Raw genomic sequence first — 18,608 nt, 5'->3', positions numbered from 1 at the left:
ACAAATCACAATAAAATGCCTGGAATTTTTTTGGCTTATACGGACAAATCACAATAAACTTCCTGGAATTATATTGGCTAATACGCACAAATCACAACAATCTGTCTGAAATTATATTGGCTAATACACAAAAATCACAATAAACTACCTGGAATTATATTGGCTAATACGCACAAATCACAATAAACTACCTGGAATTATATTGGCTAATACCAGTGGTGTCAATTTTCCGGATTATCCCGGAAATCCGGATTTCAGCCGACCATTGTGGATTTTGAGATCAATATCAGATTAGATATTTTTTAGGAGGGGGGAATAAGGGTTAAAATCGTTTGAAAGCACGATCAACGGAGAACCAAATTAATATATTTGTCAAAGTTCCATCGTCTTTGTGCTCGGTACCGATTTTGCCCGGTATTTTATTGATTAATTTCTGATTGGCTAGCCGATGGCACGGACATTAACGATAACTGACGGAAAATCGTCGCTTCTTTCCGAAATTCCTACGAGGCAACAAACATATCCTGGGTATGACTGAATAGCGGAAAGGGCCCCTTTCCACGGAAAGAGCTTTCGGTGTTCGGAAAGGGCCTAAATTGATTTATTTTCAATGTTTAAAAAAACATTTATTGGTATTTTCATTAACAGTACCTAACATTGTGTTTATATTTTAATTTCATTCAAATCCATCAAGAAATGATTTAACTTTACAATATTTTTGAATGCCGTACGAAACGAGTAACGGAAAGGGGCGAGCGTATATACGTCAGCGTAGAAGTATTCTTTTTTTGGTCACAATATGACATTGTTTTAGTTTGTGCTTTTTTTCGCTAACCATCGTTTTTTTTAATTGGATAAAATAATATAAGTGGAAGATTTCTGTATAACATATTTGTAATTACTTGATTATGATCACGCAATTGGTAGCATGCTTGTCATGTTTTCACGCCTAGCTAATGATAATTGTCGTAATTGTCTACAGATTAAAGCATATGAAACCCAACTGATACAAATCGTCTTATTATCCGCAAATGTGGTCGGTATTTGTTCAAGTACATTATACATATGTGTCATCAAACAACGCAATCACGTTAAAATATCTTGTTAATAAACATCAACTTTAATAATATATTAAATTTATGGATAAAAAGATTGAATGACCGCGAAACTGCTATTATTTCAGACATTAACTGTAATGTCCGCCAATAGACGCAACATTCATTAAGGTCTACTGGTTAGTGGTTAAATGATCATTGAATAATCTTCAATTGTATCCGTAAAACTTCAATATACTGTCAAATTGGACACAAGTCAATTGAATACAGAACAATACTTATACATTGTACATGTATTTACTGATATAAATGCATTAAGATTTATTTGTTTTTCACAGAGTTTATGAAGAGTGTACACGATAATTTTAACAAAGGTAATAGAATATATTTAATCTATACCATACATGCCATATTCAAACGTCATATCATTTGTTAATAAGATTATTGATTTTGTATATCTAATTCATATTGATGAAACTAAAATAAATCGTATCTGGACTAGGCTAGATTTCAATATATCAAACAAGCTTGGGCGAAATTTCAATATTTAAATATCGTGTCATCAAATTCGGAATGTTAATTTTTAAATCTGTCAAAATATTTAAATCTGTCATAAATATCAACTCATTAAAACGTTAATTATTTTTCAAAGGAGACGCTTCAAGTGTATCTAGCATAATTACCCGTGTATTCAAACAAATATTTGAGGACGTCTCGACAAGACGTGTTTTGTATAAGAAACTCAAGTACTTGCCATTAATGAACTATTTACATAGTCGGACATTGATTGAGTGGAAACAAAGAAACGAACATTTCTCAATTACTTCGAAACAAAACTTCAACATTTACTCATTGAACACGTGATCAAACCGACTAGACGAGGAAAACTTGCAAAGTGTTGGACAAACAACAATTTTGAAAGTGCAAATAATGTCTGAAAAATGCAACACAGTGGTGACAACAAGATTTACCACGATTTATTAATACACGCTGTACAACATCGTCAAAGGTGAACAGGAGAAACGAGTAAGGGCCATTCGCGACACAGGAATTTACAGATTGGCAGAAAAATACCAGCACCACAAGACCGACATCAGCTTCTGGGCAACAATGACAGAAGAAGCCCGACAAAAGCGAACACGAAGATTTTTAAATTATTATGTGAAAAACATTAACACAATAGTATCAGCTGATGGAACAAGGACAGTCCAACAAACACCAACAGCCGTCAAAAAAACCACACCAACGGAAAAGAAAAAGAGCGGAAAGATCGAGAACACCAAGTGCTAAAAGACAACTTATACAACAATAATGAAGAAATAAAAAAAACAAACTCATCGACATCATTAAAAGAACTTAAAAACGTTGATCTTCATGAAGACAAAACATTAATTATCGTTAACGTCTAAGACATTGACAATGTCTCGATTTAATTATGATAATTTACTTTGCAGGACCTGTGACTTGGGTGTATCTATATTGTATTGACATATGATTTCATGCATACTCATGGGCATATTGCCTACTGTATTATTTTTGTTCTTCATCGTACAGTTTCAGTCATAATGTATGCTATGTTGCCATTTGTTAGTGTGTGTTATTATGTTATTACGTATGATACTCTGTGTATATTTATGTAAATAAAGATAATAAAATATATTTCACTTTTGGCGTCAAATATGGTATCATTAAATATATTTCGCTTTTTACGTCAATTATGGTATCACAAAAATGTATTTATCAAATATACACAATATTCAATAAAAACGGAACACTGATCACAATTTTATTACTTGTTTACGACAATACCAATGCATGTTTTAAGAAAGTAACCGTTTAAATATATAAAGCGCTTTCCGAACATCGACAGGTATTTTAAGTTTATTACGAAACTTAACGATGATCGAGCCCTGTCAAATGTCTTTAAAGCTTTAAAAATATTGTTTAAGCCTCTTTCCGAAGGCCGAGGCCCTTTTCCGCTACGAGCCCTTTTCGTGGTACTCGCCCCTTTCCGTTACTCGATCGTATCGTACGGCATTCAAAAATATTGTAAAATTATATCATTTCTTGATGGATTTGAATGAAATGTAAAATATAAACACAATGAAAGGTACTGTTTATGAAAATAGCAATAAATAATTTTTCAAACATTGAAAATAAATACATTTAGGCCCTTTCCGAACACCGAAAGCCCTTCCCGCTATTCGGTAATACTGCAAATATCCGCCATCATGAACTATTTTAAGTTATCGATTAGCGAAGTTAAGCATTTCAATATCCTATTGTAAAGCAATATGTTAACCAAATTACATATTGATTACGTATTTGCTAGGTGAATGTTTTTCATTTTTCGGCATTCATACGATATGCACATTTTATTTAATGTTTAAAACACGTATTTTTTTCGGATTTGTTCGTTTTCGGATACAGCAATTTTTCTCTGATTTATTTTTTACTTCCATTATTAACAAACCTATAATGACGAATACAAATGCGGTGATGCAGAAGTTCTGATGAATAATATTTGCTCAGTTTTCACAAGAAATTGCAACTAGGAATACTATAAAATAGTACAATTATTAGAGAGGGCTGGAGGGGGGGGGGGGGGGGGGGGGCATTGCCCTTAATCTCCGTTGGGGACCTGTGTTCCTAGACCCCGGCCTAATTTTCCGGATTTTAAATTTGGAACAATTGACATCCCTGTTATCTGGAATTATATTGGCTAATACGCACAATAAACTACCTGGAATTATATTTGCTAATATGCACAATAAACTACCTTGAATTATATTGGTTAATGCGCACAAATCACAAACTATCTTGTTTTATATTGGCTAATACGCACAATAAACTACATAGAATTATATTTGCTAATGCGCACAATTAACTACCTGGAATTATATTGGCTAATACGCATCAATCACAATAAACTACATGGAATTATATTGGCAAATACATGTACACACAAATAACAATAAACTACCTTGAATTATATTGGCTAATACGCACAATAAACTACCTGGAATGATATTGGCTAATACACACAAATCACAATAAACTGCCTGGAATTCTATTGGCTAATATGCACAATAAATTACCTGGAATTATATTGGCTTATAGGAACAAATCACAAACAACCTGGAATTATATTGGCTAATACGCACAAATCGCAAACTGCCTGTGGAATGATATTGGCTAAAACGCACAAATCACAATAAAATGCCTGGAATTTTTTTGGCTTATACGGACAAATCACAATAAACTTCCTGGAATTATATTGGCTAATACGCACAAATCACAACAATCTGTCTGAAATTATATTGGCTAATACACAAAAATCACAATAAACTACCTGGAATTATATTGGCTAATACGCACAAATCACAATAAACTACCTGGAATTATATTGGCTAATACGCACAATAAACTACATGGAATTAAATTGGCTAATATACACAAATCAAAATAAACTACCTGGAATTATATTGGCTAATACGCACAAATCTCAATAAACTACCTGGAATTATATTGGCTAATACGCACAAATCACAATAAAATACATGGAATTATATTGGCTAATACGCACAATATATAACATGGAATTATATTGGCTAATACGCACAATAAACTACCTCGAATTTTATTGGCTAATACGCACAATAAACTACATGGAATTATATTGGCTAATACACACAAATCACAATAAACTACATGGAATTATATTGGCTAATACGCATAATAATTACCTGGAATTATATAGGCTAATACGCTCAAATCACAATGAACTACCTGGAATTATATTGGCTAATACGCACAAATCACAATAAACTACATGGAATTATATTGGCTAATACGCACAAATCACTATACACTACCTGGAATTATATTGCAGGGCCGTACGCAGGATTTTTTGACTGGGGGGGGGGGGGGGGGGTAACCGGGGAGGGTTCGGGAGGGGTCCCCCCCTCTCTCTCTCTCTCTCTCTCTCTCTCCTCTCTCTCTCTCTCTCTCTCTCTCTCTCTCTCTCTCTCTCTCTCTCTCTCTCTCTCTCTCTCTCTCTCTCTCTCTCTCTATATATATATATATATATTGTTATTTGAATTTAGCACATTGCAAGGTACTTTTAATGCTTATAAAAACCTTATTTTGTTATATTAATTTACGGAATATAACAAGTAAATCAGCACCTTTTGAAAGTCTTCAGCTTAAACATTAATGTGAATTCACAACAATATTACAAGCTTTAGATTTATGAAACTTACATGTTTAATCTAATGACGATTATCCATATCACCTCTCTAATTGCTTCCACCATTTGTTTTTCACAAATCAATAACGTCAAAGTTTTTTATCTGATTTTTGGGAAAGAACTTGTCTTTTTTTAGGGGAAAAAAATTGCGCGAAACGCCTTATTTTTGGGGAGTCTTAAAAATCAATTTAACATATTTTACTGTTTTCAAACAAATTCAAGGTAACAGATAATTTAATAATACAATATTTTTCTACACTGGATCAGGTTAACTTATATAATGAGATCGTTTTGTTGTTTCAATTTAACTTATTTTTTAACCAATGAACCATTAATAGGTTGACATTACTCAATTATTTTTTAACCAATGAACCATTAATAGGTTGACATTACTAAATTCTCGGTACTCAATTATTTTAAATACTGAATTCTGCCAAATTCTTATCTGTGGCTCGACACATTTATGAATCTGTTTTTCTTTTCAACAAACATGTTAACTATCTATCCGTATTATTTTTCAGTGATTTCCTTTGAAAAATTATAAATACTCAGTTTTAATACCTTTGTCAGTATTTCTGTTCCCGTTCAAATTCAGGGCCACATTCGCAATGTAAAAAAGTATATATTATTCCCAATTGGGACCTAAACATTAACAATAAAAGGTTTCCAAAAAAAAAAATCAAACTTTTAGAGTGGAAATATGCGTCTATGGGATAGGGCCTTCTCAAAGAAGGAAAAAAAACACATGCATCAGCAATTATCAGACCATAGTCTACGACGTTCTGTAGCAGTTGCTTCCATTTGCTGCTATTCTTCCCTTGACTAATTAAAATACATGTTACATCAGCAATCGATAGGTGAAGCATTCAGGATCACAATGGGGGACTGATCGGGGATGTGTGTACAAGGATAAGAAAACATTGCCTAGGGGCTTATCTCCATTGGAGAGCGCTTATCCCCTTGTTTATCAGGGACAATAAAACATAGCTGCTGTTTTGTATTGAGGGAAAGTGTACTGTGGGCCCTTTCACGAGAGAAAAAATTGCAGTGGGCCCATTATTTAAAAAAATCATAATTCGACAGCCAGCTGGGGGGGGGGGGGCCGGGCCCCTGGGCCCATGGCCTGGGTACGGGTTGTATTGGCTAATACACACAAAGCACAATAAACTGTCTGTAATTATATTGGCTAATACGCACAATGAACTACCGGGTACCTGGAATTTTATTGAATTTTGGTCAGTGACCCAACGCGCGTCTGTAAACAAGGTATTTAGTTCCAAATGGTCATTTTGTATGCATTGAAATTATGACCAGTACATACTGGGCCGCTTATAAGCTCGTAAATACATTTGAAACCCATTGATATATACATCACATAATATAATTTATAGACTTAGTACTTGTATTGTCTTGAAATATTTAAAAAGTATTAATGCCGACTTAGTTTTTACGCAGGGAATGTATTAAGTATATCTACGATGAATTAAAATTGTTAGAAAAGTGCTAAAATACGCTAGTTGGTATGCAAACAGGATCCATGTGTTCAGACTTTGTTCGTCTTATGGAAATGCATGAACCTGCAGCAAGAACCAGTGCCCGACCAGTGAAATAAGTGCAGGGCAATCGCATGTGCCGTTGCATTTTCGCATGCCATACTAACAATACCATTTTTTCCAGGGAAAGTAAGTAACATAGAGACTCATTGGACACTCCGCTGATTAAAACAGTTAACCTAAAATCTATATCCAGTGCGATCATATTGATTTTATAGGAACAAGTATCTGTCTATCGATTTCCAATTTAAGTGTCGTTTGTTATAACTAGATGCAGATCGACCCTGTGTATAATTTCTTGCATCGACCGACACCTCGAGTACCAATATTCCTATTACCCGGTACGGGGGAAATTGAACGGACGCCATAAGGACTGTCGAGTTTGTCGCGATGGGTTCGTAACTCTCATAGAGGAATATTATTTCCGAGTTACGTTTATGAAAAATAAGAAATTCTTCAGTTTCATGTAGCTTAAATTTCTTCTATGATTACATATGCGTGCGTCAATGTTGTTATTTACCTGCGTGGATTGTAAGCAAGGGGACAAGCTAGAGTTCTCGCAGAAAATTTAATGTGGCGATAGAGGCTATAACGGCACTGAAAACGCTTTGAGAGAACGGTAAATAAGACACGTGTCATCGAACACATGGATGAAAATCTGAATTGGGGCTATGAGGAAAAATATTCAACTAATAGAAGCGGTAACTTTGACATTCAAGAACGCCGTGTTTTCCTATAGAAAGAAATACTTCGCTTAGTGATCGGTGGGGACATATTATTTTATTGATTGATTTCGCTCAACTATTTATGAGACAAATATGTGGTAGTGCAGTGCTTTATTGCTAATACAAATGGTTATTGATTGTGTTCTGAGAATTTACATTACGTAATCAAACTAGCTTTAGTGGTAATATTGTCATATTTAAGTTGATCTAACAAATACATTACATACGTATAGTCTTAATGTAACAATAATACAAAAATTGTGTCTTAACTAGGAATTTATGTAACTTAGCTCGTAAACTGTAATTGTGCGAAGAGTGGGAAAAGAAACTACACTGTGATAAACTTGGAATTTCGGTGAAATGGCACCCGTTTTGGCTCATCACGTGCGTCAACTACTCCTGTTGTTAGCCGGTTTCATAGGTAGGTTTCACGGTTGCTTTATTTAATAACAATACAACAAATGCTCGTAGAAGGTGCACTATCGACGGCCCATGATTTTATTGAAGGACGCGAATTCGCCCGTCGAATCGCTATTTGCATTTAAAGTGGTTTCTTTACAAGATTTTCGAATTTTTGAAAAAAAAATCATAAAATATGTTTGACGAACATATCTATACTGCTTTGGAGCATGCGAGTTTGGTTAGTGGTCCCAATACCAGGCGGGTAGAGTTTTCTTCGGTTACTCCGGCTTTCTCCCAAAACACAAGACCAACGTTGAAAATCTTCCAGTAAGCTGGAAATTGCTATAATTATAAATTCGTCCTAATTTTCGTTAGACTAGCAAGTTAATTAGGTAGGAAAGCTGGGACACCACCGGATCTACACATAAGGCAGCCTCAGACCTTATAAAACTTTAAAATACACCCACAAATTTCCCATTCCCTCTCCCAGATGCTGTCAAGGCGGGCTCGTACTGTTACTACATCCACGAGGACTACTACGACTGGCGGCAGACTTACTGTGAGAGCGGATGTTGCCGGCAGCATGGCGACGAAGACGAGATCTGCTGCTTCTCGTGGTGAGATACGCTTCTTCCGGTCAAAGTCGTTTTAAGCGAAAGCATTTCAGTGAAAACACTGCCACCCGGTCGTTCGCGGGACCGCGAACGAATTCCGGTTTACATGGAGGGGATGGTGGTCTGAGTAATCCAGTAGAATTTGAATAGGTTATGGTTTTGAGGCCTAACTACCAGGCGCTCAGCATGATAATGAGAGCTTCAGGTGTTATATCGTTAGTATATCAAATGCCCGGCCCCTTCATTAACTCGAAGCAATTGCACCGGTATATACAATCCGATCCTAATACAGTCTATTTCAACGGGAACGGTATATACAATCCGATCCTTATACAGTCTATTTCAACGGGAAAATGTCGGTAACAGACAAATAGAACTGGGTTTTTTTTCAAGAAAATGAAGTACCTTTGTTTAAGCCAAACCTATTTTTAAATGTTAACCCGATTATGTCGAGGTCTATAATTACCATGTATTGGTTGTACGAAGTGTCACAAATGAAAAGATGGAGTATCTCATTTCGGGTCAAACTAAATTGAATTAAATTTGGCTCAATCAATGCACAAGAATAAAAATAAATTCACTTAAAAAATGTACATCCGTTTGTGGCTTTGAAGGACCATAGTGGTTAACCAATCTAAATAAATTGAACCTTATTTTGTCCCTTTGAAGGACTATAGGGATCATTATGGGGATTGCTTTCGCGTGCGTCGGCTTCATAGCAGTGATCGCCTTCCTGGTCGTCTGCTGTCACCAAATGAAGAAGCGGGGCCGGATAGGGAGCACCCTCCAACAGGCGGTGGGCGTCCATCAGGCTCCCGCGTATCCCCAGAACAACACCGTGGTGTTTGCGAGTAAGTATTCGATAATAGGTTAAAACCGGTCTTGTTAATAAATTAATATATTATCGTTTTCCTTTTGTTTAAGCTGGCACGTTCTAAGTTAATAGTACAAAATGCAATTTTAGAACATCTGGGTTTTTATTCACACCGATGTTAAAACACTTCAAAGATCAACTCAACAAGTATTTATAAAAGAGTTTGGTTACCGGTAATTGTATTTATAAAAAAAGTTCATTTGCGCATGTTTTTGGCTATGTTGTTTGTGAGAACACTTTCTCTGTAATACAGAACCATAAGTTATCACTTGCGTGTTATGGTTCTTATTTTTCAGCGGCACCGCCTTACCCGTACCCATATCAGCAGAACTACCCCGGTTCCGGTTACAACGCGCATGCGCCTCCGCCCTACACGGCTGTTACCAACCCCGCCTACCCAGTGCAAGCGCCAGGCCGGGACACAGGCCCTGCCGCGCCTATGTACCCCGCGTTTCCGCCCAGCTCCGATCCGTATAACGGATATGGGACAGGCAATGGATAAAGATGTGCAATGCCTGTAATACATGATCTTACGTTGTTGTTTTAGTGATATGATTTAAAACAAAAACATGTAATCTACGGCATATACAGTTATGAACCTTTTTTTTTTTAACGAAGCTGAAAATCTTGGTTATATGATTGGAGAATGGCAGTCGGGAGGGCGGCGTGGTTTCCTATCAATTACTTACGGAATCCGGATAGTGCCATCTATAATCTCGCCCTTCTTTCATCAAGGGCGACACACGACACATGAAGCGATAATATCGTGTGTCGCTTCTTGTATCGCGCAAACAACCACAAAGCGACACACGATATTTTGAGCGACACACGAAGCGATACACAATATTTTATTATTAAAAAATTGCACAAATTATCTGAATCTCGTGCATCGCGGTCTAATTTCAGACCGCGACACGTACACGACACACGAAGCGATACTCGATATTTTGTACGATACGCGAAGCGACACGCGATATTTGTACAATTCAAATATCGCTGTAATAATATATGGTGTACGCACGGGTCCAAAACTATTCTAAACCGGCCGGGCCGGTTTATGAACCGTCCCGGACGGTTTACTAAACTGTGTCGGACAGTTACATAATTTTGAACCGCTCGTGCGTCTGTAAACCGAACCGGGCGATTTAATTTGTGGATAACAAACCGTTCGATACAGTTTAGGAAACCGTCCGGGACGGTTTCCTGGGGTAAATTATAGTACGGCATAGGTTTTGAAGAGGAGTCAATAAAAAAGTATTTCTTTAACTAATTCAGAACATTTTCAATCTCCGGCTTTGCTTGTGATATTTTGTCAATTGCTTACTTGAAAAAGTATTATTCAGTCTATTCAACCTGTTCGGTTTAAAAGCTGCTTCCTTCATTGTATAAAAAAATCACTGTAAAAGATGAAATTCGTTACCTATGTCAGGAATACCTTGTGGGCAAATACATTTATTTCGAGTACATAAACTATTTATTTTTAAGTCTGACATGTTTGGCAGCAACGATTGATTGAAGATTTTGAAATTCATGTTTTGTCCGAGAAAAATAGCGTCGCTCCAGATGACAACGATATTACATAACGCTCGTAAAACTTCAAAGGAAAGCATTATAGCAATCCTACTCCAGTAATAATACCGTATCGGACAGTTTAAACCGTCCCGGACGGTTTATGCGCACGAACGGTCCAAAACTTTCCTAAACCGTCCCGGGCGGTTTGTAAACTGTCCGGGACGGTTTACAAACCGTCCGGGACGGTTTATATACCGTCCGGGACGGTTTAGAATAGATTTGGACCAGTTCGTACACCATAATAATATCGCCCGTCGACTCTCGCGTTTTCAAAAAATCAGGGGAGACCAAAAGGGGCAGCCATATTGATAATCAATGGTTAGAAAATACTCTAACACAATGTTTAAAAAACCCGAGAGTCGACAGGCGATATTAGTGCAGCGATATTTGAACAGTACACATATCGCGTGTCGCTTCGTGTATCGCGCAAAATATCGTGTGTCGCTTCGTGTTTCGTGTGTCGCCCTTTGAACGCGAGACACGATATTTTGCGCGATACTCAAAGCGACACACGATATTTTGCGCGATACACGAAGCGACACGCGATATTAACCACGATATATTGCCTTTTGGGCTACCAAGACAAGGGCGATATTTCGTGGTACATTCTCGCGCGTCGCTTCGTGTATCGCTCAAATATCATGTGTCGCGCAAAATATCGTGTATCGCTTCGTGTGTCGTGTGTCGCCCTTGCTGAAACAAGGGCGAGATTATAGATGGCACTATCCGAATTTCGTAATTACTTGTGCTTGAATAACCCAAAGTTGATTAAGGTTCGATATATATGACAAGCTTTCATTGAGAACTGGTATTGCATTCCGGATTAGTCCGTGCACCAAAGGTCACGTGTACTAAAGATATAAAACCAGTTTCCACTCAATAGCTACAAAAGATGAACATGTATTACACTGGCATTTTGTGTGTATGTAGCTAGTATGAATACCCAGTTTGGAGTTGCACAATTATTTAAATTAAAACAGTCGACGTTGAAAAACTGGTGTCGTTGCGTCGTATTTTTTTTTACATATTATAGAACATCCTGGAAAAAACCATCACACCAACCCATCTGATCTCGTACACAGGTGTTGGGCGCGTGGCCAATACACGGAAACATCATCGATATGTAATAAAACAAGATTTTTTTATCACTTTAACCAAACAAATTTAAAAGAAATCTGATATAATATGTATAGTGTTTAAGTGAATTGGCCACGTGCCCAACACCTGTGATCTCGTATATGCAGCACTTAATAATGTATGTTTAGCTCGCCGCGGTTGCATTCTTACTTTATTAATCAATGCAAAGAAACACATTCCTTCTCCGTCTTAATCCGATGAATACATAGTATATTTGTATCTTTGTAAATATATGTAGAACGGGCTCACGAAATAATCGGTTGCGTTAAATGCACATACGAGCCTCGATCTGGGAAAGCTGGGCTTAATGCATGTCAGGGACGACACTTTCTGCTTTTATGGAATTTTAAATGAGGTCTCTTCTAACAAAAAATCACGTTAAGGCGGAAAGTGCCGTCCCTGATGAGCATGTACGGACTTGACGGTTTAAACTGGGACGACACTTAACGCACACGCATTAAGCCCAGTTTCCGCAGAACGTGTCTCCTATGAACTTTTGAACCGAAATTGCGTCAAAGGATATCGGCAGTGCAATTCCATGCATGGCTTATGAGCTAACTTATAAGGGCTTTGACAGAGTTGCATACACTTTGTCGAATTTCACATGATGGCAATTGAGATACTAACTGGATGTAAAGACACTAATACACGATCATGAAGGAAAGAATTTCGGCTGCTACAAGTTTGACAGAATGGGTATTACAGATATGGACCGGGCCTGAAAACGGTGGTTCAAACTTTTGACCTTGCAATACAGCATTGACTCTGAGCAGGCGTGATTGACTCACCTATTCTGCACATCATCTCAATATTTTAAACGCTGCAGCTAAGTTAATAGAAATCGTGCAAGTGGTATACACCCTTTCAGTTATTCGCTTTTACTAGTGTTAGAGTTGTGTCCCTTAGCCGGATGTGACGTTAACGGGGGATAGAAATTCGCCAGAGAAAATAAAATTTTACTGTGTCGCTGAAGAAATCAACGTCTTTAGCACAATATATGCGTAAGTTGCACACATGTTTTATTTTTATTATTTTATTGACGCATAGTAAAGCTATCGCTTGTTGTATATTTACTTTTAAGTACGATGAAGTGAGAAAAAATGCATTAAACATTCCGTTTTGTCAAGACACATTTCATGTTCGTACATATACCATTACACCTGGATTGGAACCTAAAAGTAAATATTGTATAAAAATGCCAAATTTTGAAAGCAAAGCGTATTACGAGTTATTTTCAGAAAGTTTATATTTGTAATCATGATTTTATCATAGGAATTATATGATTTCGGGGCTTTTTTTATTCTTAAATAGAACTAGAAAGTAGAAGAATGTGAATGAAAACCAATCAGGAGAACGGGTCATTTAACTTTCATGTTTTTTACACCAAAATCTCTATATTTATAAACTTTCAAAACCGAAACTATCCTTTGTTTCTTTGAGTGTTTGACTGAAGTGTTGAAATAATATAAAAATCAGCTGCAAAAAAAGCATTATATGTGGTTTTTTTTTCAGGAATCATCCCAAATGCTATGTTCAGAAACAGTGAAGTACCATGGCTGAACCAGATCCTGTAACAGAAAAGAAAGTACAACAGTACACGACTGTGATTGTCATAAGGTTTGTTTTTTTGTTTAAAATGTGAATTCACTATAATAAATACTCCGAAGTTTATTATTAATATAATTATGCAAATACATACACATTGGTGGCATGAATATATCCGGACATAGTCATGTACCATAAATACACTCTAATAAATATTGACTCGGTACAGAGACCCAACATGAAAGCATACAAGTTCAGCTGTCAGGTTTTAAGCATTATTGCCACTTTAAAAAAAAACATGTAACTTACACTACATTCAGTATCGATCATATTTATTTCAAACCATTTTCTAAAAAAATAATATGATGAATTTTGTATGTTGTATAAGTAACATGATTTTTTTCTAAAGAAGCAATAATGCTTAAAACCTGCCTTTTATTTTTTTGTAGCTGTATGCCAAGGATGTCCCTGGCGCTGTTTTACCGCAACTTCAACCAGAAAGATGCAAAGTTACAGAGTTGCGAATATGGTTGAAATGCCGGGGACAAGCTGTGAAATCGAATGAGACAAAAGCCGAACTTTGCTTGAGGTACTTATTTTATATCGCCTTTTCAGGCCTTTTCCTGGTGTATCTACGGGTCAGTTAAACGGACCCATTCCCTAACCTAAATTGTAATTTGAAAAAAATAATTCCCAATAAAAAAAGAAAGAAGAGGTTATGATTATTTTAACTCAATTATATGTAAATGACATCTAACAAAGTACATTACCATGAATAATATGATTTTTCATCTAATTTGAATGATTGTGAAGGGTTATTTTATATTAGTTTTTCCCAAATCAGTTGATTTTTGGCACGAAAAATTCACAATCCTGCAATTGCTTTTTTCCCAAAATGGCCAGGAAAAAGCCTGCTTTTTATATTAAAAACGCACATTCATGTTGTGAATTTTTTTCTATGTTTCTGTCAACCAGTCTGTTAAAAATAAGTTTTATCTGTTTAGTCAGCCTGACTCGACCACACAGCATATAGTACTTTACAATGTATATAACATGCATAGTGGCACACAGCTTTCTGCTTCAATTAAAATCCCTGACATAATAAGTTACATTACTCTCTTAAGTCTGCATTAGAAATTGGTTGCCACTAGTTAAATTGTCTTTATACATTTTTTGGTCACAAAGAAGGTAGGGGTGGCGTTTATTAGGTGGAAAACAAGTATCTGAAACAGACTCTGGAGTAGTGCTTTTTTTGTAACACCTTAAATCTTAATGTTCTGTTACAAAGTTTAAATCTTTACTTTTATATATTTTCCAGGGTAAAGAAATTCAGTGACAACCAGGATAACATCCTAATTGTGGATCCTTATCCAGACCAGCCATTTGCAGCTAAGCAGAAGTCGTCCTGTATGAACTGTCAAGGACAATCAACAGTGTCAACAGCGGAAGAACATCTTAATTTGGAAGAATGCACATGGACCCAAAGCACCAGACCGATCTTCAAAGACTTTTCGTACATGAACATTCTGGAATGGACCAAAAGTTCTGGTAAAGGTTCAAAACTGGGTGTTGAAAAGCCTATTCAACGAGGCTATGTGTTTTTTCATGACGGTTATGTATTCGACACATGGACATCTGAACGTAACAGTTCAACAATTGTTAGATGCAAGTGTTTCCGCTCCATGAAAAACTGGTAATCAGAAATAAAGAGTATTGAAATAATCTAAATTATATTTGAAAGTATTCAATTTTGTGTTATTTTAGTGTCAGTATTTGTGAGATTCACCTCAAATCACATTTATTCATTCAATATAATCATAGGATCTCAGCTCATTTTGGTGCAATACCTGTATCTGAATGTTTGTAATTTTCAGATTGTGTTTCCTTAAATTAGTTTATGATTTCTAGCTTTCACGTGTTGTCTTTCATCAATAATCTTACAATTAATGATACTTCATACTGTTTTGTGATGAACTATGTTACTCAAATGTGCTTATCTTGCATTATTTCTGTTGTAATAAAGCTTATATCATTGATTACAAAGTGTTTTTACTCAAAGGATTACGCACATCTGTAGCAGAGTCTTAGTGAAATAGTTGCTATGGTGTCTGCTAAGCAATCTGGAGCAACCAGTTTCGATCCCCATTGAGAATCAGTAATGGTTCTTCCCAGGAAATGAACTTAAGTACTGATTTGTCTCAATATGCATTGGACTTTCTTAGTTTTACCTAATATTTCCCAAAAAAAACTAAAATTTCTATTAACAAAATTATTTATTCAGTAGTCATACAATCAAAACAAATTAACAAACATGATTAAAAAGATGTATATACAATTTTTATGTAAAGGCCACACACCTTATTTGGCATAGTAAATTTAAGTATGAGTGACATATTTTATCTATGCCAATTAGAATATATCTGGTGGTTACAAGGTAGAAATCCATCTTTTTTGCACTTTACAACTTAAAAATAATCGCGTTTGTCGAAATGGATGTGTACGTCTGGAAATCCTACTTTCGGTTTTAAAAGCAGTACTGTTTGAAAAAAAAATAACTTGCTATTAAACTAGGCTATAGATTTAATTTTATTATGCCAACTAGAATATATCTGGTGGTAACAAGGTAGAAAGCCATCTTTTTTTGCGCTTTAAAAAGTTAAAAATAATCGTGTTTAATATAGAAATCCTTCTTTCAGTTTTAAAAGCAGTTATTCCTGTTTGAAAAATAATAAATTACTTGCTAACTAGACTATAGGTTTAATGAAAATTTTGCACACTTTCAAATTGCATCTATATGAACATGTACTTTATTTCAAGGTGTGTAGCTTTAAGTACTCTTTAAGCATTAATCTGTAACTAAATCAATGCTTATATCAAGATAATTATCAAAAACTTTATACAAAGCCAAAAAATGTACAAATATTACATGAACAGCCAATGGTTTTTCATTAGCCTACATGTAGTATGATGTACACGAACAACAAATGTTCATATAAATGGTATGTATGTTAAACACCAGGACATGGTATAATTGGGTCTTGGAAAAGAATGAGCAAACTGTCCAAATTTGATTAATTATCCCAAACAGAGAAACCAGAATGACCTGATCAAATATGTGAAAACTTTTAATCTTGTTAATTGCACGTTCCACTTGAATTCGCTTCAACAGATGTGGTTTGTCCTTCCAGCAGTCGAATCTTGTAGGGATGGCTCCTGGTTTTAGATACCTCCGCTTAGCAAATCCAGATTCATCAAGACAGTCACGTTCAAAATGGAGAAAACAGACAACCGTATTGTGACTTATCTGAAAGAAAAAAAAAGAATAAATAAATATGTGTGCTTTTTTTTAATCACATCAACACTATTTTTCTGACATGAAAATGTATAGTACTTTACATGTTTTATTTTTCTTTATACAAAATCATTAAAGTTTTACTGAAACCACTAACAACTGACCTTAAAATGTCTGTCTTCATCTCTTCGTATTTTATTCAACCAAACAGCTTGAACTGGATCATCTTCAGCTGGAAATGCATGATTGCTGGGCTTTCCATGGCCTTCTAACAATCCTTAGCCAGTGGTGTGACATTTGGGCACACAGCAGATCCTGTTAGACTGAAATTTTATGAAGATCAACTAATAATATTTAAAAAAATCAAGTGAATAACAACTTTACCAATTATTTTGGATCATTAAAATCAGTATAACAAAGTCCACAAACGTGGTTAACAAATAATAAGATGTGTTTTTATCCTATTGGTTAAGAATTTCATTTTATTTGTATTGATATTAATTATTATATGTCTATAAATGTTTTATTCCCAAATGTTATTTAAACAAATCAATTGACTAAACAATTTAATTTACCTTCAACTTCTTCTCGAGTGATACAGTAATGTCTTGAATCTGTTTTCCATCCGGTTTTGAGTCGAATACTGGTGTTGCTGTGTAAAACTGGACAGCATAGTCGTGGTCATTAATCTGTTGAACAAAATTCTGTTTCATAACATTCATGATAACTGATTCATTGTACTTTACACATTAATACACATTAGGCCGGGTATAGCTTAGTACAAGCTCTAATCAAACAAATAGCTTTTTAACAAACCATATGTTGCATTGGATGCCGTTGGCTTTCAATTTAAAAAAATGGTCAATTGGTACAAAAGCACGGTATGACTAAGACCAGTACGAGCGTCCTTTAGTTGCTTCAAAATATAAATGCCAACGAGTGTTCATACTTTGACGAATACGAAATGTCCTTAGATAAAACAAGTCAATATTTCCACCTATTTAATCTATATCAACATTTCTGAACAGGATTTATTTCAGTAAAAAATCCTTCGTTTGAACGTTTCGTCCTCGCGAAAACATATAACAGACAAAAACAATACCGCTGCTTTATCAGCATTATAAACCGAATATCAAAATTGCATAAGAAAATAATAAATTATTAATAATAAGGTCAGTAAAAACCTTTTCGTTCATATTTTAAGTCCATTTACACCGTTGAAAACACACATTGTCAAACAGACATCTCTTTGTTTGCTTACAGTCGATATAAATCGGGTATCCCCGGATGACGTCATTCAGGGGAGGTAATTATAATCAGTTAATAACTGAAAGGGTCTATAGAAGGTATGGAATTGACATACAAATAAGGGCTAAAATGTTTGACCTCCAACTTGGCAAGTATAATGTCGACCATCCGGAGGCTTATATGACAAACGCCTTCTTCCTATTGTTTTAATAACCTGAACATTTCAGCAAAGCTTCACGAAAATCCGTCAGATTATAGGAATATGAAGCATCCTTCAAAGGGTATAGGAATATGAAGCATCCTTTAAATGGTATGGGAATATGAAGCTTCCTTCAAATGGTA

The 18,608-nt window shown here is 35.6% G+C and overlaps 1 protein-coding gene and 2 long non-coding RNA genes across 3 annotated transcripts; 2 read left to right on the top strand and 1 right to left on the bottom strand.

Annotated features, from left to right (window-relative positions):
* The first annotated feature begins 7,170 nt into the window (after positions 1 to 7,170).
* LOC127847251 (cysteine and tyrosine-rich protein 1-like) lies at positions 7,171 to 12,039 on the top strand. The gene is made up of 4 exons (XM_052379045.1): positions 7,171 to 8,003; positions 8,475 to 8,601; positions 9,268 to 9,449; positions 9,769 to 12,039. Exons 1-4 carry the CDS (start codon positions 7,943 to 7,945, stop codon positions 9,972 to 9,974), a joined length of 576 nt encoding a protein of 191 aa, XP_052235005.1. The 5' UTR covers positions 7,171 to 7,942; the 3' UTR covers positions 9,975 to 12,039.
* Positions 12,040 to 13,038: 999 nt separating this feature from the next.
* LOC127847255 (uncharacterized) lies at positions 13,039 to 15,647 on the top strand. Its single transcript, XR_008033874.1, has 4 exons — positions 13,039 to 13,182; positions 13,694 to 13,798; positions 14,176 to 14,315; positions 15,045 to 15,647. It is a non-coding gene; the product is annotated as an uncharacterized LOC127847255 (long non-coding RNA).
* A 333-nt stretch (positions 15,648 to 15,980) lies between these two features.
* LOC127847256 (uncharacterized) lies at positions 15,981 to 18,288 on the bottom strand. Its single transcript, XR_008033875.1, has 4 exons — positions 18,203 to 18,288; positions 17,594 to 17,707; positions 17,183 to 17,341; positions 15,981 to 17,030 (listed from the first exon to the last, which is right to left on the bottom strand). It is a non-coding gene; the product is annotated as an uncharacterized LOC127847256 (long non-coding RNA).
* Between the last annotated feature and the right edge of the window lie 320 nt (positions 18,289 to 18,608).

The sequence above is a fragment of the Dreissena polymorpha genome, chromosome 10 (genome assembly GCF_020536995.1).
Source record: "Dreissena polymorpha isolate Duluth1 chromosome 10, UMN_Dpol_1.0, whole genome shotgun sequence".
In the NCBI taxonomy this organism is placed as follows: Eukaryota; Metazoa; Mollusca; class Bivalvia; order Myida; family Dreissenidae; genus Dreissena; species Dreissena polymorpha.
This window is presented reverse-complemented; position numbering and strand designations above follow the sequence as displayed.